Below are 23,932 nucleotides of genomic sequence, written 5' to 3' on the forward strand. Positions count from 1 at the left end.
AGTTGTCAGCCATTTTGATTTAATTAATTATACCTGTGCGGTGTACAGCTACAGTCATTCAGTCATGTATATGCCATGCCAAGAGTCCTAGGCTGTTCTGATGTCAGAGGTAATTCAACCAATCACCACCCTTATTCTATAGCTAATTTGCAGGCAACAATTTTATTGGTAATTTAAGGGATAATGTACGATGGATTACTTGAACCAACTGTCACACCCAGGCACCCAAATGCCACACTGCAGCACGCTCCCCTCATTCATCTGCACAAATTCACGCTACTCTCCTAGCACAATCGCCAAGATGCAAATCAGCACAGCCACCCACATGACACAGCCATTGTATATACTAACCCCAAACACATACAGCCCTTCACAGCAGCACACACACCTCATTTGCCACCTTCACAAATCAATACAGAATCCCCCAACACAAACCCCACAGACACAAGTGAACACAACCAGAACACATAATAACCCCAAACATCACTCTGAACCCTAGAATATCTGTTGTGTGTGAAGCAATGGAAAGAACTACAAGCATGGCTGAGAACTTTTTTTGTTCAGCATATCAGCAGGTTCAATCATCATTGGGATTTGTGGTCTCTTACCATCCAACTTTTAAGTTCTTAGCCATTTTGGCTTATTTACACACATGATAAATTACACCTATGTGCCAGTAGAGGCTTTCAGCTATTAGTTACTGTTTAAATGTGAAAAGAAGAACAGGAGTACTTGTGGCACCTTAGAGACTAACAAATTTATTAGAGCATAAGCTTTCGTGGACTACAGCCCACTTCTTCGGATGCATATAGAATGGAACATATAATGAGGAGATATATATACACACATACAGAGAGCATAAACAGGTGGGAGTTGTCTTACCAACTCTGAGAGGCCAATTAATTAAGAGAAAAAAAACTTTTGAAGTGATAATCAAGCTAGCCGAGTACAGACAGTGTGATAAGAAGTGTGAGAGTACTTACAAGGGGAGATAGAGTCAATGTTTGTGCCATACCATCAGGGGCTCGTTCACCTGCACATCTACCAATGTGATATATGCCATCATGTGCCAGCAATGCCCCTCTGCCATGTACATTGGCCAAACCGGACAGTCTCTACGCAAAAGAATTAATGGACACAAATCTGACATCAGGAATCAAAATACTCAAAAACCAGTGGGAGAACACTTTAACCTGTCTGGTCATTCAGTGACAGACCTGCGGGTGGCTATATTACAACAGAAAAACTTCAAAAACAGACTCCAAAGAGAGACTGCAGAGCTAGAATTGATATGCAAACTAGACACAATCAACTCCGGTTTGAATAAGGACTGGGAATGGCTGAGCCATTACAAACATTGACTCTATCTCCCCTTGTAAGTACTCTCACACTTCTTATCACACTGTCTGTACTCGGCTAGCTTGATTATCACTTCAAAAGTTTTTTTTCTCTTAATTAATTGGCCTCTCAGAGTTGGTAAGACAACTCCCACCTGTTTATGCTCTCTGTATGTGTGTATATATATCTCCTCATTATATGTTCCATTCTATATGCATCCGAAGAAGTGGGCTGTAGTCCACGAAAGCTTATGCTCTAATAAATTTGTTAGTCTCTAAGGTGCCACAAGTACTCCTGTTCTTCTTTTTGCGGATACAGACTAACACGGCTGTTACTCTGAAACCTGTTTAAATGTGGGTGCTACTAATAAGAGCTTCAGAGTTTGATTTAAATTCTGGTACCATCTAGGATTTGCATTCTTTTACATTTCTGTGTAATGAAGAAAAGACTTGATCAATCCTACTACTGTGTGTTTGTCATTCGATTGGTGTTACTGGGTACACACGTATATGTTGCCAGAACCACAGACTTTTTCCTATACTTTTGCCAAGAAATTTTCTTGATAACCTTTGTCTTTTCCTTCTTTAAACCCTCCTTAATTCCTTGAATGAAGCTAACATAGAGTGGAATTTACGTACGTTTTCCAAGAGCTGAGCAATATTCCAGCAGTTCCACAGTACTCTTGTACTGCCTACACTGATCAAACTTCCTGATTTACTATAGTATTTTATTGTAAGCAGTTTCAGTATCATGGGCCAGCTGGCAGGCAAACCTACCTTTTTTCCCAACCAGTCGGTGCTGCCATTTCTGTTTATCTCTTTAAAGCTGAGCTGTGGGTCAGCTGCCTTTGTGCTGATCCCTAGCATAGTTCCTTCCCTCTGTATTACGCCTTATCTGACATGCAGTGTAGTCTGGGGCCAAATTACACAATATTGGATTTTGGACTCTATCATCTACAGCTTAACTGCAAGGTAATCTTGTACATTCAGAGATGCCATTGCAAAGGAAAGGACAGAGATGCAGTAAAAGGGGAAAGAAGAACTGAGGGTATGGAGGATGAGGTGAAGATCCAGCAAATGTGTCCAATAGCAAGTACCTCATATCAGATTGTTCAGCTAGCACCCACCTTTTTCTGTACCTTCCTGAGGACAAGTGCGTACCCTGAAAGCACTTTCATGTGCCAAACCCTCCTATTGACAAGTGATTCCAACCTAAACTCCCCACATTTCCCAAGCTTCCGTAACTACCCTGCACAATCCAGGATAAAGCCTCTATATAGGGTTCCTCAATCCCAGGTATTAAAATGCCCCTCCACTGTCTTTCCTTTTGGTAACAATGTGCTTTCTTTTATTCTTGAAACATCTTCCCTTTCGTTTTACACTATGTGACATTTCTTTATATTCTGCTTTAAAGGAACACTGGAAACTTAAAAATTGTATGTTTTTTTTAAATCTAAGATTACTATAAATAAAAGATTATCGGGGGGGAATTTTTCAGTTTACTCTGCACATTTATCGCCACTTTGTGTAGAGCAAGTTTCAGTCTTTACCCTGTATGTACAGAACCGTCTGTTAAACTATGATCCTGCAATGAGCTCGATGGGGGTTGATCCTTGTGCTGCTGCAAAGCCCTACTGGAATCATTATTGCCCTGTGTGGACATGGGGTTGCTTGCATAGAGTACATAGCAAGATAGGGACTTTAGTTATTCAGTTTCTGCTGGTGTCTGAGTTGTTCACAGAGCAGAAAGGGAGGGTTTTTTTTTTTTGTAATTTTAGAAAACATGATTGTAACACCACAAAAATTGACAGGAAAAGTTGGGGACAGGCATCACACCTGAAACTATTTGTAATACTTATTTTTTAATTATCTGATCATCCAGTTGACTATCCTTTTAAAACGTGCTTCTCTCCAAAAGCTTTTCAGTGATGATTCAAAAACACCCGCAAAACCTCTCTCACATGTATGATAAATGTCTGCTCTGTGTATTCTGTGTCTGATTTAGAGGGTAAGCTTTATGGGCTGTGTCTTCTTCATTGTTTATATTGGCCCTGCACACACTGTAGGTACCTAAGAAGAAGATTTGGCACTTGCTGTTAGCTGTCCAGTAATCTCAAAGTGCTTTACAAATATGAATTCTCTCAACACCCCTGGGACATATGATGCCGCGGTTGTGCCTGTTTTACAGAGGGGGAGGCGAGGTGCAGTGAGGGAAAACGATTTACTAAAGTCAGCGTGCAGGTCTGTGTATCCCATAGTCTGACTCCCTGTTCTGTGCTCTAACCACTGGGCCACACCAGTGAATCAGAACGTCCCTTGTTTTCTGTTGTGTACAGTGCCCACCCCCATGCCCGAGGAGGGAGTGGGTGGGAAATTTCCTCCTCTGGCCTTGGCAGCAGGGAGCAGTAAGGGGGCAAGCCTAGGGCTAGGCAGTAAGGAGGGGCAGCCTGGAGCTGGGCAGCAGGGGGCAGTAAAGGGGGGAGCCTGGGGCCGGCCTGGCAGGGAGAGGGGAGCGTGGCGCCTGTTGCCGCTGTTCGCCCTCCGGCCAGAGGGGGCGCTGGGCAGCAGCAGTGAGCGCCTCGCGCAGCGCCGGCGGGTCCCTCCTGCGCCCTTGTCTCCGTAGGCCGCCGTCGCGCTGGGTCCCGGGGTGAAGGCGCCTGCGCACTGCGGCCTCTCACCATATGCACCCAGGTGCGTGTGGATGTGGCCGGCCGGACCCTGCTGAGGCGGACGCGGACGGAGGCGAGCGGTGACCAAGCGGCCCCGCCAGCGCCGCCATGGGCAAGAAGCAGAAGAACAAGAGCGAGGACAGGTAGCGGGCCGGGCTCTCCCCCCCACCTCTCCCGAGCGGGCTCGTGGCCGGGGAGTGACAGCGCGGGGCGGGCTCGGCCGCGGGGCCCTCCCACCCCCGTGGCTGCTAGGGGGACCCCGGCTCCCGCGGGCAGCGAGCGCTGGTGGGGGCGAGTCGCGGCAGCCCCCTCCCACTGCGCACCGACCCACGGACGCGGTGTCTTGGTCCCCACGGTTGGGAGGAGAAGCGGGGGCGACCGACCCAGCGCTGTGTAGCTGGCGCTGCCTGCCAGGTGCCGCCTCCCCCTGCTAATTCCTTCCCGGGGCAGCTGAGCGTTGTGAGTAACTAGTGGCTTTATGCAGAAGCACTGTGGGTGTTGTCTTTTCCCCCGGCTTTATTCTGGGAGGGACATCGGCCTCCCAAATCCATGAGCCTTGTCTGTAAGCGCATCAGAGGACTGGAGCCAACTTGGAAATGAAAATCTATGGCGAGATAAACACTTGTGTGCTGCATCCCCAAAGCTTCACTAGTCATCCAGATACATTTGGATGCCTATCTTCCAACATATGCTGTATCAGCTCCCACAAACGCTTGTGATGTTTAGCTGAAACATTATCTGTCTTGGGTTTTGTAGCACTGAGTGGGAAGAAATGTCTATAGGTGAAAGTATCAAAGGGGTAGCCGTGTTAGTCTGGATCTGTAAAAGCAGCAAAGAGTCCTGTGGCACCTTAAGCATAAGCTTTCATGCTCCAGTATGTCTGTTAGTCTATAAGGTGCCACAGGACTCTTCGCTGCTTTTATTGGTGAAAGGTTCTTTGGGTTCATCACAAACTATTGGGGTGTTGAATATACTCGAGTAAAGCAGAAGTTAGGCTGTAGTTATAAAGGTGGGAAAGGAGAATTTTTGTCACTTCAAAGCGCTTAAGTGGTTGGTGAAGAGATAATCATGTTAATTTTTAATTATCTTTTCTCAACCTTAGTCCTATTTCCAAACATCTGTATTTTACGCTGCTAGTTAGAATGAATGGCTGGATGACATTATGTGCAAGCACAAACTTCAGCTGCGTTGACAGTCACTTTTTGCTTCAATTTTAAACCTTAAAGATTTTCTAAATTATATTGATGGCTCCATACAGAACACTTCCACACTTTGTACAAGTGACAGATGATTCCATGGTCACAAAATATTAGGGTCCTGAGGATCCTCTGACTGTCTGCCTTGTTCATGTCATCTTGAATGCCGCATGCCAGTCAACATCTTTTTGGTGAATGAATGGACTCCCATGAAAGCTGTTAAATCTACCAAAAAGATCACTGTTAGTGTGTAGCTCGCTTTATTCCTTTAATCAAGAATAGGTATATTTCTTATACTCCTTAACAAAACCAAGACCTAATTCTACTTTAATTGATCATAGACCCTGCATAATTACTGCTGACAGGAGATAAAACAAGTATTTTCTTCCACAGTACAAACCAAAAGGAAATAAAAATACATGCGTACACGTGTGTGTTTCATTTTGCTCTAGCTGATTCTTCAGCATGTCCTTCTTTACTTGATCTCAAAATAGACATTGGGATACAGCAGTGTTATGTATCTTATTCCTAGGTTCAGATGCCTTTAATGTATTACCTGTTTTTGAATTAAATCAGCTGTAAATTGCTAGTCATTTAAAAAAAATGAATTTGACTGGATTTCTTCCTCTACTTTTAAGCATTTATTAGTAAAAAGATATGCTGTATCCTAAATGCTATGAAAATGTTAGTGATTTAAGGCTTTCCATCCTTGCCTCTAAACTAGTTTGTAATCTGACTTCCCCTTCTGGGTAGGGAGTTGGCTTTTAATGAAAATCTTTGTAGTGTAGCTATTGCTCACCATGGAAGAGTGGGAAGCACTAGATATACTGCTTTGTAGTATCTGTCGGCAGCCTGAGTCACCAGCTGTGCCCATCAAAAACATACTGGGGAGGCAGGCTGGGTAGGGGTATTGGGGCAATGGGAGACAGATGGAGCTTTGAGATGGAACAGAGGTTGGTTGGAACTGTGCACTGTGGAGGCAGGGAAAGAAGTGGGTGCTTGGTGCTACTGGTGTGACTTCTTAGTGTAGCAGACAGCAATACCTCATAGAGCCCCTCAAAAGCTGAAGTCTTGGGGTGCAAAGAACTGGGTCCTCACAGTGATGTGGGCTGGGGAGCTGAAGCACCAATGATGGAGTTGCTGGAGTGCTAAGCCTGTAGAGAGGTACTGGGTTTTCTTCTCTTCTGCTTCATATCCTTGCTCATCTTTTCCTGTTTCTGAGAATGACTGGGCAAGCGACTTGAGTGGTCACAGGAGGGTTAACAAGGAAGAAGAATAAAAATACTCTCCACAGCTGTACCTCTCCAGTGTGACCTGCTCAAGTCTATCACACTGAGTGTCCCTTCTTGCAAATCTCCATCTTATCAGAGAGAGAAAGTGTCGCAGGAGTGGAGGTGGTAGTTTCAAGTTTCCTCCCTTTTTCCTCCCTGTCCCCTGTTATGATGAGAGGTGAGTGGCTTTATGCAGAAGCACTGTTTTCCCAACTGTGGGTTTCCCACAAACATTCAGTTGTTCACCGCTCTCAATCCTTTTTTCTCCCATGTCCTCTACATAGTGGGAGTGCACTTGCCCCCTCTTTTCCCCATACCCTCTCCTATCCTGGTTTATCCCTTCTTGGCTGCTCCTCCACTTCATGCAGAGGCTGAGGGGCATAAACGGCAGAGAGGGGGAACATGAAGGGAATGTGGGGCTTGAGCAAGGGTTGGAGATATCTGAGGTGGCAGAAATAGGACAGAAAGAAATGCCTATTTTATATTTTTATATATATAAATAAAAAATAATATGCATATGCATGTGTGTGTCAGGGGAGCATACTGGTTAGTGTATCTCAGGAGAAGAATTCAGTGGGAGGAACAAGGCTAAGCCAGTGGGGAGGGAAGCCTGGGGAAGGAAGTATAGCTTTGTGGGGGTTTATTGCAGAAGAGGGCAGCTATGGGAGGGTGAAGAATGGGAGCACTGGCACTCTGCAAGAAGATCTAGGAAGGATAGTAATATCAAAATTAAGTTATTCGTGTGGATAACAATAATAGAATCATAGAAATGTACGGCTGGAAGGGATCTCGAGAAGTCTTCAAGACCAGTCCACTGCACTGAGGCAATACCAAGTAAACCTAGACTATCCCTGTCATGTGTTTTGTCTAGCCAACTCTTGAGAACCTCCTGTCATGGGCATTCCACAATCTTCCTTGGAACCCTATTCCGGTGTTTAACTATCCTTTATAGTTAGCAAGTTTTTCCTAATATGTAACCTAAATCTCCTTTGCAATAGATTAAGCCCATTACTACTTGTCCTACCTTCAGAGAACAATTGATCATCATCCTCTTTAGAAAAGCTCTTAACATATTTGAAGAGGTTATCAGGTCCCTCATCAGTCCTCTTTTCTCAAGATTAAACATGCCCAGTTTTTTTTTTAACATTTCCATCTTATATTGTTGCTCTTCTCTGGATTCTCTCCAATTTGTCCACATCTTTTGTAAACATTCTTTTCAACATTGATTTTTTTATATATAGATTTACTTCCACCCATAACCGGTGAATACATCAAATTCCTTTGCCTCACACTTGTGCATAAATCTTAATTCTGAGCACCATACTGCCACATACAAACAGCTGCTTATAGATATTTTTTTCTGTGAATACGTCTGTAGAGAATATATTTATCCAGTTTGGTTGGAGGTAAGATTGATGTAAAAGAACTGTGTATGCATTGTGATCAATGGAGTTTGTGGAGGTGCAGAGTGAGTGGTTCAGATATGATATTTGGGTGTTAAGGCATGTGGAGGCTGCCTTAACTAGTGACTTCCTGAAGTTTTAGTGGTTGTGTTGTACTGATACTCTCTTTCAATAAAAGAACTCCTTTTCTTTAAAAATGTAAATGGAAGCCACCTCAAAATTTTCAGTCTCCTGCATGAGAGTGCAACAGAAATGCCTCGATACAGAATTTAGTTCCAGCTGGCTGTAGGATACAGAGGGCCTTGGCTATGGGATAGAAATTTAGCAGCACAGGTATAAACCTATTCTGCAGGACTTTCTTGCATGGAAAGTTTGAGTGGGGAGAGGGGTGGTTGTGGGAAAAGATAGGGCTCTTGCCATTTTGCTTTGAATTCACACCCCACGATGTTGCTGCAGACTTCCATATAGGCATGTGGTATTATGTTACAAAACTGTTTCCCATCTTGGTTCTCATTCTCTCCCTCAGGTGTCCTGGGCCTTCCATATTTTCTATCTTTCTCCTTGTAAGTCTTTCTTTTTCTTATGTTCTTCTGTCCTTGCCAATTCTTTTTACTTCCAAGTATTTAATCTTTGGCTATATTTATTCTCACTCCTATTTTGGTGCCCTTTGGCATTGCAGTCTGTTGCATAGGCATATTGCTGTGATCATTCATGCCATATTGCTTTAGGAGTCATACGTGCCAAAAGGGTGATTCTGCAGCCAAGAATGAACACTAGATAAATTAAGAGTTATAGTACAACTAACACACTGTAATTCTGTGTATTGCTTGGTTTTCTGCAAGCTAAATTGCTAGTGGTCGTGTACTAACTACTGTGGCTTTTCCTCTTGTGCTTCTTTTTGTGGTGGCAGTCTTTCTGATGTAGCAGAAAAACCACTGTGAAGTTTATAATAATTTGAAACATACGTTCACCTATAGATTATGCTGCAAGTCTTTCCTTTTTCGTTAGTAAACTTTCTATGTTACCAATATATTTACAGCAACAGCCCCATCCACCTCTTCTCCTCCCTTCCCCCCCCCCAAAAAAAAAAAAAATACCCCAAGCAGAGCTTATAACTGCAGCAGGGAGAAGAGCTGAAGTCCGCATAACACTTTGCTTTTGGAAATCTGATGTGGGAGGCACTTGGATATTAGTGGTTCCTGCTAGTACAGAACTCTAAAGTAGAGATGAATTGTGCTATTAATAGGCTGTGTTCATAAGAGTTATTGTCCTAATCTGAGGTAAACTGTAAATGCATCATTTTTCTTTCCTAGTGACATAAAAATTACCTTTTGTGGGTGGTTTGGTGGATCCCTTTAAAGAAATAACAGTGCCATCTGTGGATTGGAAAGAGTGGTGTCTGCCTGGCTACTATAATTGGTCTTCAGATATTTGTACTAATAGCTGTATTGCTTTTATTTATAGAATAACTTAAGTGGTGGGTTTTCTCTTGCAGTTGAAATCTTATCTGTTCCTGTGTGTTACCTGAGGTATAGGTAGGCTTTATTAACAGTTTAATTACTAATTGTCACAGTTGTAGAAATACTACATAGCATGGCAGCAGAGAATGGAAACACTATTCCTCTAGTCTTCAGAACATTCCTGAAAATTGTGAACCAAAATGAAAAGACTTGCAATCAGGGTGGAGTAACTTAAATCTTCAATATTAATCAATTTTTCCATTTGTACTTCAGTTATTTTCTAAAGACAAGTGCATTCTTATTGGTTGATATAAATATTAAATATTAAAACGTTGATTTATACCTAAATAGAGCCTTTAGATTTTAAAGCCAAAGACTCCAAAAGTAATAGCAATTTTTTTTTAAATATATCAGAAGCAGAAGGCCTGCTAAACAACCAGTGGGGCCACTGGATGATCTAGCTCAGTGGTTTGAGCATTGGCCTGCTAAACCCAGGGTTGTGAGTTCAATCCTTGAGGGGGCCACTTGAGATGCTAAAGGAGCACTCAAAGACGATAAGGCCATTGCGGAGAAATGAATTCTTTGCATCAGTCTTTACTGTTGAGGATGTGTGGGAGATTCCCAAACCTGAGCCATTCTATTGGGGTGACAGATCTGAGGAACTGGCCCAAATTGAGGTGTCATTAGAGGAGGTTTTGGAACAAATTGATAAACTAAATAGTAATAAGTCTCCAGGACCTGATGGAATTCACCCAAGAGTTCTGAAGGAACTCAAATGTGAAATTGCAGGATTACTAACTGTCATCTGCAACCTATCATTTAAATCAGCTTCTGTACCAAATGACTGGAGGATAGCTAATGTGACGCCAATTTTTAAAAAGGGCTCCAGAGGTGACCCTGGCAACTACAGGCCAGTAAGCCTCACTTCAGTACCGGGCAAATTGGTTGAAGCTATTGTAAAGAACAAAATTGTCAGACACATAGATGAACATGATTTGTTGGGAAATAGTCAACATGTTTTTTGTAAAGGGAAATCATGCCTCACCAATCTACTAGAATTCTTTGAGTGGGTCAACAAACATGCGGACAAAGGAGATCCAATGGATATAGTATATTTAGATTTTCAGAAAGCCTTTGACAAGGTCCCTCACCAAAGGCTCTTATGCAAAATAAGGAGTCATGGGATAAGAGGGAAGGTTCTCTCATAGATTGATAACTGATTAAAAGATAGGAAACAAAGGGTAGGAATAAATGGTCAGTTTTCAGAATGGAGAGAGGTAAATAGTGGTTTCCCCCAAGGATCTGTACTGGGCCCAGTCCTATTTAACATATTCATAAACGATCTGGAAAAAGGGGTAAACAGTGAGGTGGCAAAATTTGCAGATGGTACAAAACTACTCAAGATAGTTAAGTCCCAGGCAGACTGCGAAGAGCTACAAAAGGATCTCACAAAACTGAGTGACTGGGCAATAAAATGGCAGAGGAAATTTAATGTTGATAAACGCAAAGTAATGCATATTGGAAAACATAATCCTAACTATATATATACAATGATGGGGTCTAAATTAGCTGTTACCACTCAAGAAAGAGATCTTGGAGTCATTGTGGATAGTTCTCTGAAAACATCCACTCAACGTGCAGCAGCAGTCAAAAAAGCAAACAATGTTGGAAATAATCAAGAAAGTATCATATTGCCTCTATATAAATCCATGGTACATCCACACCTTGAATACTGCATGCAAATGTGGTTGCCCCATCTCAAAAAAAGATAAATTGGAATTGGAAAAGGTTCAGAAAAGGGCAACAAAAATGAATGGGGGTATAGAATGGCTTCCATAAGAGGAGAGATTAATAAGACTGGGACTCTTCAGCATGGAAAAGAGACGACTAAGGGGGGATATGATAGAGGTCTATAAAATCGTGAGTGCTATAGAGAAAGTAAATAAGTGTTATTTACTCATAATACAAGAACAAGGGGCCACCAAATTAAATTAAATAGGTAGCAGGTTTAAAACAAACACAAGAAATATTTTTTCACGCAATACACTGTCAACCTCTGGAACTTCTTGCCAGAGGGTGTTGTGAAGGCCAATACTATAACGGGGTTCAAAAGGGAGCTAGATAGATTCGTGGAAGTTAGGTCCATCAATGGCTATTAGTCAGGATGGGTAGGAATGGTGTCCCTAGCCTGTTTGCCAGAAGCTGGGGCTCCTGCCATTGGCCACTGTCAGAAGACAGGATACTGGGCTTGATGGACCTTTGGTCTGACCCAGTATGGCTGTTCTTATGTTCTTAGATTAGGTACGTATTTTTGCTACCTAGGTGGGTATGCTATAACTCTCTATAAATTTTAAGCAATTACATGACTTAATATTTTCAGATTATTTATTAAATAATTGCACACTTTAAGTATGTTAGAAAATGGTGACTATGTTGCTTATTTACTAAATAATTAACAAAACAAGCCCTTAATACAGCAGGTGACCTATTGTGCTACATTTCTAAAGCTTAACCTCAAAAGTTAAATGTTCTCCCCTGATTCTTTATATAGAAACGCTGCCTTTAACTCAGAGTTTTTGATAGGGACTCATGGATGCAGCATTTTATTTAAATATTTTAAGGTATTATAATTTTAAATAAACTCAATTTTAAAAAAACACACAGGTTTTTATTCACCCTGCTTGCAACAAATGAAGACTTGTTACAATTGACATTCCTAACATGCAGTCAGATGCTTTGGCAGCTCTATCCTCTGTTCACTGTAACTGTTAAAAGGAGAGTTTGCATTGTTGTTGCTTGGTATCTAGTTTTTCTGTCAGTGGTTTCATTTTTAACTTTGTCTGCCTGGCTAGAACTTTTGCACCATCATTCTTTTAAATGTGATATGTGAAAAAATGTGTGTGTGTTTGGGGGTGGGGGAGGGAAGAGGGGAGGTTTGTGCATCTTTGTTGTAGGATGTGTCATAGAAAGAGTTCCTGCTTTTAAAAAAACAAAAAAACCCACAGTGCTTAAATACAAGTTCTTATTTTACTCCATTTTTTTTTTATCAATTTTTTGCTTATATGATCTACAGAACATTAGGAGCTCTCTGAACCTTACACTGAAGGGATAGAAGTGTTGGTGCTGTAGTTAGACCTATTCTTCCAGCTGTTAAATGTTTGTCAAATGAGTCTGAGCATAAATGAAATACCTTTTTAAAGAACTAGGATGAAAATTTTGTTCATTCTCAATCAGGTTTTACTTCCTTGTTAGATATCATAACTTCCTAGCTCCTCCTGTTAACCGTGGTTTTCCAGGATAAACTGAATGAAAAAGGCCTGGATTTCTAATATGAGAAATAAGAAGGAAAAGACCACGTAGGCAATATTTATATATCCACACACAGAATGTAACAGCCATATTTTTTTCAGATTACATTTAATGTTGCAGGAAGGGGTTGTATTAGTGTTGAAAATAGCTTTCTTACTTTGTTTCCAGAGTAAGAAGGGTAATGCTTCCTTAGTGTTTCTAGCCCTTGTCTATTTGAGTAGAAAGAGACCTGGACCAAGGACAGCATCTGAATGTCTTGAATGGCATTCCAGAGCTAGCTAGTAAGTCTCATTTAGTCACATAACACAGGCATTTTCCCCTTAAAAACTCCACTTAAAGATGGTATGAAACAAGAAATGGATGTGCAATCAGCACACTATAAAAAGTTTGATTAATTTCAAACTTCTTATGGGCAAAAGTGTTCATATGCTGTGCATCAGTAAATTAATTATTTTGTGGTTAGTTCCTTGAGGAGATAACATCAACTCAAAATCTTGTCAGTTTTAAAGAGCTAAAGGTAGTCTCAGGTAATACATGCACTCTTGTCAATTTCAATAGTCTTGCAATCAGTTTACTGTTTTTAAATGCTTTTTTCTTCCATGTTCTGGGTGTAAAGACCCCCCCCCCCCCCAAACAAATGAGGGATACTTACTATACAGGAAAATGGTGAAGGTGACTAGATTCAAAATGAAGTCAAATACATGAAGTACATTGTTTTTCCTCTTTCTGAGTGTTTGGGATATTAAAGGTAAAATGGCACGCCCCCAAAAATAGAAGTGACCTAAGTTGCTGGTGTCCCTTTAATTCACTTAGAGCAGTGCTGGTGAAACTGAAATTATGACACATCATGAGAGTTGCTTCAGCAAAATGAATCTCATAAATACTTCCTTTTAGGACCATGAGCAGTGAATGTACTATGTCGTAGTGATGCAACTTTCTTGTTCTGTTGGTTTATTGTACTCTTCTAGTTTTTAAAAACTGGAAGGCTTTGTAAGGTTGCTGTCATTTTACACAGTGAGCGATTTTTATTTTTATTTTAAACTAGAAAGTCCTTTGCACAAGAACTGTTCATTTGTCTGTAGTCAAATGTATAGCTTGTTACCTGTAGCACCTTTAAAGCAAAAAGCACACTTCAGTGGTCATGTTTGTATTTCCCAGACTCTCAGTGAATGGCTGGTTGATGCAGAAAACACTTGTCATCTTGAACCTATGCTTGTCTTTGTTACCTTGTAAGCCTTTGCTTTAGTTTCACTGGTTGATAGATAATGTTTCCTGTTGATTCTGCTTATTGATGTAGGAATTGGAATTGTATCCCTGTCTTGGGATGCTGGATTTGAAAAAGTACGTTACTCTGGTGTAATTCCATTAATTAACTTTAATGGAGTTGAACTGATGTAAACGAGGAGAACTTGGCCCCTCTTCCATACACTACTTATAAACTCCACTGCTCCAGTTGCTCAGTTCATGCATGGCTGAATAGTTTTTTCTTTTTTCTATTTAATTTAATACTTGCTGACCAAGGGAACAAATCTGTTACATACTCTGAGCTTCAGTCTTCAGATTTAGGCATCCTAATTAATTACACTGTTAAACAATAATAAAATGCCATTTATTTAAATATTTTTGGATATTTTCTACATTTTCAAATATATTGATTTTCGTTACAACACAACAAAGTGTATTGTGTCACTTCATATTTATTTTTATTACAAATATTTGTGCTATAAAAAACAAGAGAATATTTTCCCATTTACCTCATACAAGTACTGTAGTGCAATCTCTTTATCATGAAAGTTGAACTTACAAATGTAGAATTATGTACCAAAAAAACTGCACTCCAAAAACAAAACAGTGTAAAACTTTAGAGCCTACAAGTGCACTCAGTCCTAGACTTCTTGTTCAGCCAATCGCTAGGACAAACAAGTTTGTTTACTTTTTCAGGAGATAATGCTGCCTGCTTCTTACTTACAGTGTCACCTGAAAGTGAGAACAGGGGTTCACATGGGACTGTTGTAGCCAACATTGCAAGGTATTTATGTGCCAGATATGCTAAACATTCATATGCCCCTTCATGCTTCGGCCACCATTCCAGCGGACATGCTTCCATGCTGATGACGCTCGTTAAAAAAATAATACATTAATTAAGTTTGTGACTGAACTCCTTGGGGGAGAATTGTATGTCCCCTGCTCTGTTTTACCCGCATTCTGCCATAATTTCATGTTATAGCAGGCTCGGATGATGACCCATCACATGTTGTTCATTTTAAGAACAGTTTCACTGCAGATTTGACAAAACACAAAGAAGGTACCAATGTGAGATTTCTAAAGATAGCTACAGCACTCAACCCAAGGTTTAAGAATCTGAAGTGCCTTCCAAAATATGAGGGATGAGGTGTGGAGCATGTTTTCAGACATCTTAAAAGAGCAACACTCCGATGTGGAAACTACAGAACCCAAACCACCAAAAAAGAAAATCAACCTTCTGGTGGCATCTGACTCAGATGATGAAAGCAAACATGCATCAGTCCGCACTGCTTTTGATTGTTGTTGAGCGGAACCCCTCAACAGCATGGACACGTCCTCTGGAATGGTGGTTGAAGCATGAAGGGACTTATCAATCTTTTAACGCATCTGGCACATAAATATCTGGCAACGCTGGCTACAACAGTGCCATGTGAACGCCTGTTCTCACTTTCAGGTGACATTGTAAACAAGAAGTGGGCAGCATTATCTCCTGAAAAAGTAAACAAACTTGTTTGTCCTAGCGATTGGCTGAACAAGAAGTAGGACTGAGTCTCTAAAGTTTTACGTTGTTTTCTTTAAGTGCAGTTACATTAAAAAAAATCTACATTTGTTAGTTGCACTTTCACAATAAAGAGATTGCACTACAGTACTTGTATGAAGTGAATTGAAAAATACTATTTCTTTTATCATTTTTACAGTGCAAATATTTGTAATAATATAAAATGAGCACTGTACACTTTGTATTCTGTATTGCAATTAAAATCAATATATTTGAAAATGTAGAATAACTTCCAAAAATATTTAATTTCAATTGTTTTTTTTTTTTTAAAAAAAAGAGAGAAATGAGCGTGAAATTATTTCACAACATTTTGGGGTTGGAAAACACATTATGCTTTTTACCTTGTCACTTTTGAATTTTAAGTGTACATCTTTTTAAAAAAAGGCTTAAACTTTTCTTTTCCCAGTGGAGCTCTATAGCTACCAACCTCTGCAGAATCCTAGACTTCTATTTAAAAAACAAAACAACCTCCTTCCCCCAAACTTTCTAGCTTTTACAAAGATACAACCTTCCAAGCATCAACAAAGGGTAAAACTGTTGCAGTGCTGTCATTGTGTGTCTGAAGCCAAAATATTATATAGAATCCCATTAAAAAAGATTGATTCCATAGCGTATTTAAACTGAGATAAATATGCTTGAACATTTATGGATTTCATGAATCTGAATTGTGATGAACTGTGGTTTCTTAATGACTTTAACATGGAACTTCAAGATTCCAGTTTTGCAAGATGTTGCATCAGAAAAGGGATTTGCTCATAAAGTGTACTTTTGTTGTGTTGTGGAACTGAGTTCATACCAATACTTAATTTTTAAACCAATTTATCTCCTGCCCTCCCTAACAAGACAAGCCACTGGGATAGATTCCCTTAGGTCACATGCTTATTACTAGGGATTTTCCACTTTTCTGACTCAATAGCTTGCAACTGCTTGGAATCTTATAAGTAGAAGAGCTATTGGATAGCTCTTCTATAGCTGGTTGAGCAGAGATAGGTGCTGTATCTTTACTTACTTACTTTCAACTTGAAATACTTCCCAGAATGGTGAGTAATGCTTTGATTCCTGTATGCAAGGTTTTCAGGAAATTAATACACATTACACTTCAGTAAATGGCTATAATAACATACATAATTTTGGAACATTCTGTATTGCAGTTTCTATTTTAATACATTATGCTAAGTGGGAGTTTTGAGCAGGAAGCCTTTGAGAATTATATCACTTTGCTTTTTGAAGCTAACTGGACTAACAATTTGCTATTTTTATTTCAGAGTGTACTAACTGCAAACAAAAATGATTTCCTAGCTAAGATATAACATTAAATCTTTGCAAGCTGATTGTATGACAGTATGATTTGTTAGAGTGTGAATAATTCTAAAGGAAGTGTTGGAAACCTCTGTGCTTGGGATTCCCAAAATTAGACTGAGCAAAACACTATGGAATATGCTATAGGGAACTGCGTGGCACTGGCAGAGAGATGGGCTATATGATTTAAAGGGCCTTTTCCTTCTGTGATTGAGTAAGGATGAACCTGTGTACGTATCTTGAAGGAAATCATGTTATGTCAGAGATTCTCAGACTGGGGGGAGTCCCACGAAGGGGTCACAGAATGTATTCTAGAGGGCATGAGAAGCTTTAGGGGGTTTAAAAAAACAAAAAAACTTGCTGGGTGGCTGAAGAGCAGCAGTGGCTGTTATCTGGATGCCCAGCTCTGAGTCTGAAGGCAGTGCCGCCGCTGGCAGAAGCGGAGAAGTAAGGGTGGCATGGTATGCTATTGTCACCCTACTACTTCTCTGATAGTGACACTGCCTTCAGAGCTGGGACACACAGAATGGGGGCACGATCAAATAAGTTTGAGAACCACTATGTTATGCTTTGGTGATGCAAATGCTAAATGAGAAACTTTACCACTTGTATTTGCATCCTACAAACAATTTTGTTTTTTATTTTTCCTTCATGGTAAGTAGTGTATATAGCTTTGGGTAGGCTTTCTTTTGAATTTGTTAGAAATTAGTGTTGGGATATGTAAGGGTTAAGTAAAGACATGGAAACCGTTGGTGTGCTGGCATGGTATCAGAGAGTAGGTACAGGCATGCACTATTCCTTCCCTTAATAGATAAAGTGTTACCCCTTTCCCCTCCCTTCTCCTTGTTAAGAATTGATAAGTGTTGCAGCTGCATAAGGAATGTGAGGATCTAAAGGATACCTTTTGGGTAAAGAAGTATTATCTCCTCCTCCCTTTCTTTCCCAGCTACATAAGTGAGCCCTAGGTCATGGCCCCTTCCTCCCTCCCCTGAGAACTGCAGATTAAGGGAATTTGTAGCAACAAATTACTGCAAAGAAATGTATTTTCAAGGTAAAGATGTGTGTATAATACGTGTAATGCTGTAATCAGTCAATGGGGGTGGGTATAATCATAGTATGGGCGTTTCTATTACTTAATAAGGGGTTTTGGGGTGTTGTAGCGAATGTAAGCGTTTACATTCTTTTTATTTAAGTTAGAATGTAATGTAACTAATCCAGTGCTTACTTGACAATTGGGTCAAGAGGAACAAGTATCGCAATAAAGAAGCTGTACTCCTATCCACCTTTGGGTCAACCTGCTCCTTTTTCTTCTAACAGTTTTGGAATTTGGTTATTATACATCTTTTTTACAGAGTTTCTGTTTCTTTAAAAAACTACAGTGATTCTTGCATAAATGAACATGCATGATACAGATTCTCCCCCCTCCCCCTGATATTTTGTGTGTGTGTGTATATATCTCCTCAGGAAGGGAGAAGAGAATTGAAGTTACTATGGTTTGGGATTGCTAAACTCAATCTTCACATTTTGACAGTGCACAATTATATTCGTTGGGATGCAGTGACTTTGCATTGTAGCACAGCCTGATATGTACATTTAGGGAAATTTTAATTGGCTTGTGGAACTGCACTACAAAAGCTGTTCCCACATCATTAATTTTAAGATGGATGGGAGTCTAAATGTCTTATTTTCAATCTACTGTACGATGAAAAATATATAAAATTTACGTTTCATTCTGAAATGCCTGTGGAAATTATTAAACATACTCACCTTGGTGACTTCCTTTTTAATTTGAGCTTTAGTAAAACTGTTTTATCTTTGTTTAGTGCCAAAGATGATATTGACCTTGATGCTCTTGCTGCTGAAATAGAGGGAGCAGGTGCTGCCAAGGAGCAGGAACCACAAAAATCTAAAGGCAAAAAGAAAAAAGAAAAGAAGAAACAAGAATTTGAGTAAATAATTTTGTGTCTTTCATTATTGTATTCAATTACAAATAAACAAATACTTACATGATTTTAACTTCTTTCTTTAGTGAAGATGATATCCTAAAGGAGCTGGAAGAACTGTCTGTAGAGGCACAAGGAGGGAAGGTTGACCGAGAACCTGCTTCAGAAAAGGTAAAAGTTGAGGGGTTATTGACAAATAGAAAGCGTTTTGAAAGGGGCAGTTTTTGGGTAGTCAAATCTTTACTTGCAGATTACATAATTTTTGGTGCTGCTGTATAGTAGGAGGACCTAAATGAAAACTGACTAATATTTTTAAAGTAACGATTGCTTTTAACTACTCTTCTGCATTAGATGCAAACAATGCTAACTTTTAGCTTATACCACTTTTGCACACAGATAAGCATTAGAAAAATGTGACTGATTAAGTAGAGCGTTCTTTATTGTGGTCTGTCTTTAGTTAGTTCAGGTATCCTTTTACTACTACTGAAACTCTAGCCTCAATAAGAGGACTCCTATATGATCTCTGAATTTTGCATTTCAAAACATTTAATTTTCCATGAAAAAATGAAACATATGTGTTTGATTACCAGACAGAGAATGACGACCAAGAAATCAGCTTCTCAAAACAGGACAAAAAAAAGAGAGGGAAGAGTAAAAAAATCAGTTTTGACGATGATGACAGTGAAGAAATGGAGGGTAAGGATACAAAATCTAAAAAGACTGAGAAACCAAAAACTGAAACTCACTCTGGCAGTGATGATGATGATTGTGAGATATTGCTTAAGAAAGGCAAAGGAAGAACTCAAAAATCAAATAAAAAGCTGGACCTTTCAGAAGAGGATGAAGCTAACATTAAGAAAAGTAAAGAGAGTACACGAGCAGTGTCCTCAGGTGAGAGTGCCGATGAATCGGACGATTTCTCCCAATCTAAAAAGGGTCAAAAGAAAAATCAAAAGGGAAAGCCCGCTCCTAATGCTGAAAGTGGGGATGAGGAAGAGGAGCCTTCATTCAAAATAAAAACAGTGGCTCAGAAGAAGGCAGAAAAAAAAGAGCGTGAGAGAAAAAAACGTGAGGAGGAAAAAGCCAAACTGAGAAAACAGAAGGAAAAGGAAGAGTTGGAAGCTGGTAAAGAACAGGTAAAACCAAAGGAGGTTCCAAAGAGAACTGAAGAGGCACCGTCTCCTGAAGCTATTCCAGCTGCTGCCGCAGGGGAAAAGGGAGAGGCTTCCACAGCAGCAGAAGGTTGGTAATTTTAGGAGAGTAATATTTGATGCAATCAGACTTTTTCCCTTTAATGATTAGTGAGCCAAACCCCTGGCAAACCAGTGGTTGTGATTGCAGCTTTTTCCTAAGTCAATAATACTAAAGATACTTAGTAGCTATATATATTTTATTTTTTGTATGTGGTTCACCCATAGGCATTTTTCCTGGCCTGTACATTGTCCAGGTATATAGAAAGCAAATGTCACATGGTGAATTCTCACTGTTATATATTTATAGCTCTGTAGTGCAAACATAATTTTTTACCACTTGATAATTCTTAGACATCTATTATATGAACACTTTCGAGTTTTATCGCTATGATTTAAGAGTCAATTTTTTTTCTTTTTCAGTATGAAATCAGAATCATCAATGTTTCTCAGATCTGGAATTAAGCAAAATGTAGTATTTAAAACCCTACTTAACTATCTGAAGTCCTTTTAAAATTGAATTTCTGACACCCCTGAATATCTGTCTTTTTCTTATGTAGCTGATGATAATGAGGGGGACAAAAAGAAAAAAGACAAGAAGAAAAAGAAGGTTGAGAAAGAAGAGAAAGAGAAGAAAAAAGGTCCCAGTAAAGCTACAGTTAAAGCTATGCAAGAAGCCTTGGCTAAGATGAAAGAGGAGGAAGAAAGGGCAAAGAGAGAGGAGGAAGAGCGCTTAAAACGACTTGAGGAACTAGAAGCTAAGCGTAAAGAGGAGGTACTGCATGTGTTCAGATGGGAATGGGTGAGGGGTAGAGAAGTGGTGCACCCCCACTCAGTCTGTTGCAGGATTAGGCCCTTACTATGTATACAGTGAAAACTCACTGAAAGTAGGGGAAGGTCTCCCTTCTTGCCAGCTATAAATTGTAATAAATCCTTGTAGTTTGATAACTAACTCAATAAATCATAAAAATGCATAGTGATATTTTTCCGTATCACTGTTTACTTCCCTAGGAACGTTTGGAACAAGAAAGAAAAGAAAGGAAGAAACAAAAAGAGAGAGAGAGAAAAGAGCGCTTGAAAAAGGAGGGAAAACTTTTAACTAAATCCCAGCGAGAAGCTAGAGCCAGAGCAGAGGCTACTCTTAAACTACTCCAAGCTCAGGGTAAGTAGTCTTGTAAAATCTAAACTCTTCTTGTGCATTTATTGCTCAAGGAAAACTTTGCAGATCCTTCTGCTGTCTAGGTCCCATGTTGCTTCAAGCAGAATATACCCAAAAATGCCATGTGTAAAACTACTGTGTTTCTATGGCCAAGAAAAGCAATATTTTTATTTCAGATTTATTAACAATAGTTAAAGTTAGGATTCTGTCACAGGTATTTTTAGTAAAAGTCAGGGACAGGTTGTGGGCAATAAACAAAAATTCACAGAAGCCTGCAATCTTTCCCTGACTTTTACTAAAAATACTGTGGGGTGGTGGGACCACAAACAGCGCTGCCAGGGCTTGCAGCTGCTCCAGCTCCTCCACTGCCCCTGCGGCAGAGGCTGACTGCTACTGCTCCAGCCCTGGGAGGGCTGACCCAACCCTGGCTGCTGCTCCGGCGGGCCCAGTGCTGGCCTTGGACCATCTCCCCTGGTCACTGCTCCAGAAGGGAAAATTGGCTAATATGTTATATTTGCCACCTTAATCTATACATCAGTTACAGCCAAAAATAAATGCCTATGAAGTATCACTTTCTTGGACATCCCAATCTCAAAGGCCAGAAAAATTAGATGGGTCTTGCAGCATGTATTGAAAGTAAATAATTTTGGTTCATGGCAGACTAAGGGAGAAAGTGAATTCCAGAGGCGAGATCTCTTGCCTTTAAATCTGGAGGAAACTAGCTTGAGTGCCTCCACTGATCATAACTACATGTTATCTTGCTGAAAGAGAAGTGCTCTCAGGTATTCAGGATTCAAACCATTTAGGGACTCTGGCAAGAGTTGTTGGAATTTTTTTTAATAAAAAAACCTCATTAAAGCCCAGAATTTCAGTACATTTACTGCTGTAGTTTATAACTAACTTTCTCTGGAATCCTGCTGACTCATTGCAAAATTACACACCTCTGTGTAATCTTGTCAGATCTCAAACTTTGCAGGGTTTGGTCTATGTAATAACTGAGTGGAAGGTATTTAAGAGGAACCTAGGTTGTTACAGCAAATACTTGTGGTACTTCAGTGGCAATCCTTCCCTCTTGCACTAGGTCAACTTTCTGCTCTCATGCTGAAGTTAATTTAAAGCAAACGAGGGAAGAGTGCCACTGGAGGTCCCATCTTTCTGATGAGGTAGAAAATGAAGGCACTGATCTTCATTTTTCGCTTATGTCTTGGCACACAATTATGTAACTTCAGAAGCATAATACTTATACCAACAGGCAAAATACTACCTACTTAGCCTTCTTTAAAAGCTTAAGAAAAGAGAGAGGGCAGGTAAGAAGCCTAAAGGCCCTAAAACAAGGTTTGCTGTTAGGCCAGTTGGAAGTGAATTCCAGAATAGAGGATCCTTTACCGGTGATGCCTTATCACTGCTAAATTTGAAATGTCTATGTTTGTGGGACCAAATGTAAACCTCAGTCAAAAGTTTCAAACCTGGGTACCTAATGTTAGACTCCTAAGCATAAGTGACCTGACCCCTTTTATCCAGAGGTCATGAGCACCCGCAAATGCCACATGAAGGTGCATGTCGTTGGAACTTTCTTGCAAATCAGGCCACTTGGGTGTCTAAATATGCACTTAGCCTAAATTTGTGCAGATTTGGAAAATTTTGATCTTTAATTTAATTTAAACCAAATCTTATCTTTAGTTTAGTTTGCCAACTTGGTCACTAATCTACAGGTTAGTTCTATTCATTGTAGTCTTTGAACTGTTCTAATTCTCATTTTGCAGGTGTTGAAGTGCCATCAAAAGATTCTGTGCCAAAGAAGAGGCCAATTTATGAAGACAAGAAGAAAAAGAAGCAACAGCAGCAACAGGAAAACAAAGAAGGTGAGAGTATCTTACTTCAGCAAAAAATTCTTCATATAATAGACTAAACTGATTTTCACTTTTTCTTTTCACAATTTCTTTTTGCGATTACTCTTGATCAGTGTTTCCCAAACTTGGGACACCGCTTGTGTAGAGAGATCCCCTGGCAGGCCGGGCTGGTTTGTTTACCTGCCCCGTCCGCAGGTGCGGCCGATTGCGGGTCCCACTGGCCGCAGTTCGCTGCTCCAGGCCAATGGGAGCTGCAGGAAGCGGCATGGGCTGAGGGACTTATTGGCCACTGCTTCCAGCAGCTCCCATTGGCCTGGAGCAGTGAACCGCGGCCAGTGAGATCAGCGATCGGCTGGACCTGCGGACGGGGCAGGTAAACAAACCTGCCTGGCCCGCCAGGGGCTTTCCCTACACAAGCGGCGTCTCAGGTTTGGGGAACATTGCTCTTGATCATTGACTCTAATACAGCTTAATTTTCTTGTTCACTAACAATATTGGTAACAAAAAGGTGTATTGCAAAGCAAAAAAGGCTTTTGTCTTCCAGTCTTATTTAATCTTTTTATTACTGACCTTGGCACAAAAAGTGGGAATGTGCTAATAAAGTTTGCAGATGACACAAAGCTGGGAGGTATTGCCAATACAGAGAAGGACCGGGATATTATACAGGAAGATCTGGATGACCTTGTAAACTGGAATAATAGTAATAGGATGAAATTTAATAGTGAAAAGTGCAAGGTCATGCATTTAGGGATTAATAACAAGAATTTTTGTTATAAGCTGGGGACTCATGAGTTAGAAGTAACAGAGGAGGAGAAAGACCTTGGAGTATTGGTTGATCATAAAATGACTACGAGCCGCCAATGTAATATGGCCGTGAAAAAAACTCATGCGGTCTTGGGATGCATTAGGCAAGGTATTTCCAGTAGAGATAGGGAGGCGTTAGTACCGTTATACAAGGCACTGGTGAGACCTCATCTGGAATATTGTGTGCAGTTCTGGTCTCCCATGTTTAAGAAGGTTGAATTCAAACTAGAACAGGTACA

General features: G+C 40.2%; 1 protein-coding gene across 1 annotated transcript in view; it reads left to right on the plus strand.

Annotated features, from left to right (window-relative positions):
* Positions 1 to 3,993: 3,993 nt before the first annotated feature.
* Positions 3,994 to 23,932, plus strand: part of EIF5B (eukaryotic translation initiation factor 5B) — a 64,776-nt gene continuing 44,837 nt past the window's right edge. The window contains exons 1-7 of the mRNA XM_054009659.1: positions 3,994 to 4,149; positions 18,571 to 18,696; positions 18,777 to 18,861; positions 19,281 to 19,932; positions 20,441 to 20,655; positions 20,892 to 21,042; positions 22,803 to 22,901. Of these exons, the coding sequence (XP_053865634.1) occupies positions 4,115 to 4,149; positions 18,571 to 18,696; positions 18,777 to 18,861; positions 19,281 to 19,932; positions 20,441 to 20,655; positions 20,892 to 21,042; positions 22,803 to 22,901 (1,363 nt within the window). The 5' untranslated portion in view covers positions 3,994 to 4,114. The remainder of the gene's footprint in view (positions 4,150 to 18,570; positions 18,697 to 18,776; positions 18,862 to 19,280; positions 19,933 to 20,440; positions 20,656 to 20,891; positions 21,043 to 22,802; positions 22,902 to 23,932) is intronic.

The sequence above is a fragment of the Malaclemys terrapin genome, chromosome 1, assembly GCF_027887155.1.
Source record: "Malaclemys terrapin pileata isolate rMalTer1 chromosome 1, rMalTer1.hap1, whole genome shotgun sequence".
NCBI lineage: Eukaryota > Metazoa > Chordata > Testudines > Emydidae > Malaclemys > Malaclemys terrapin.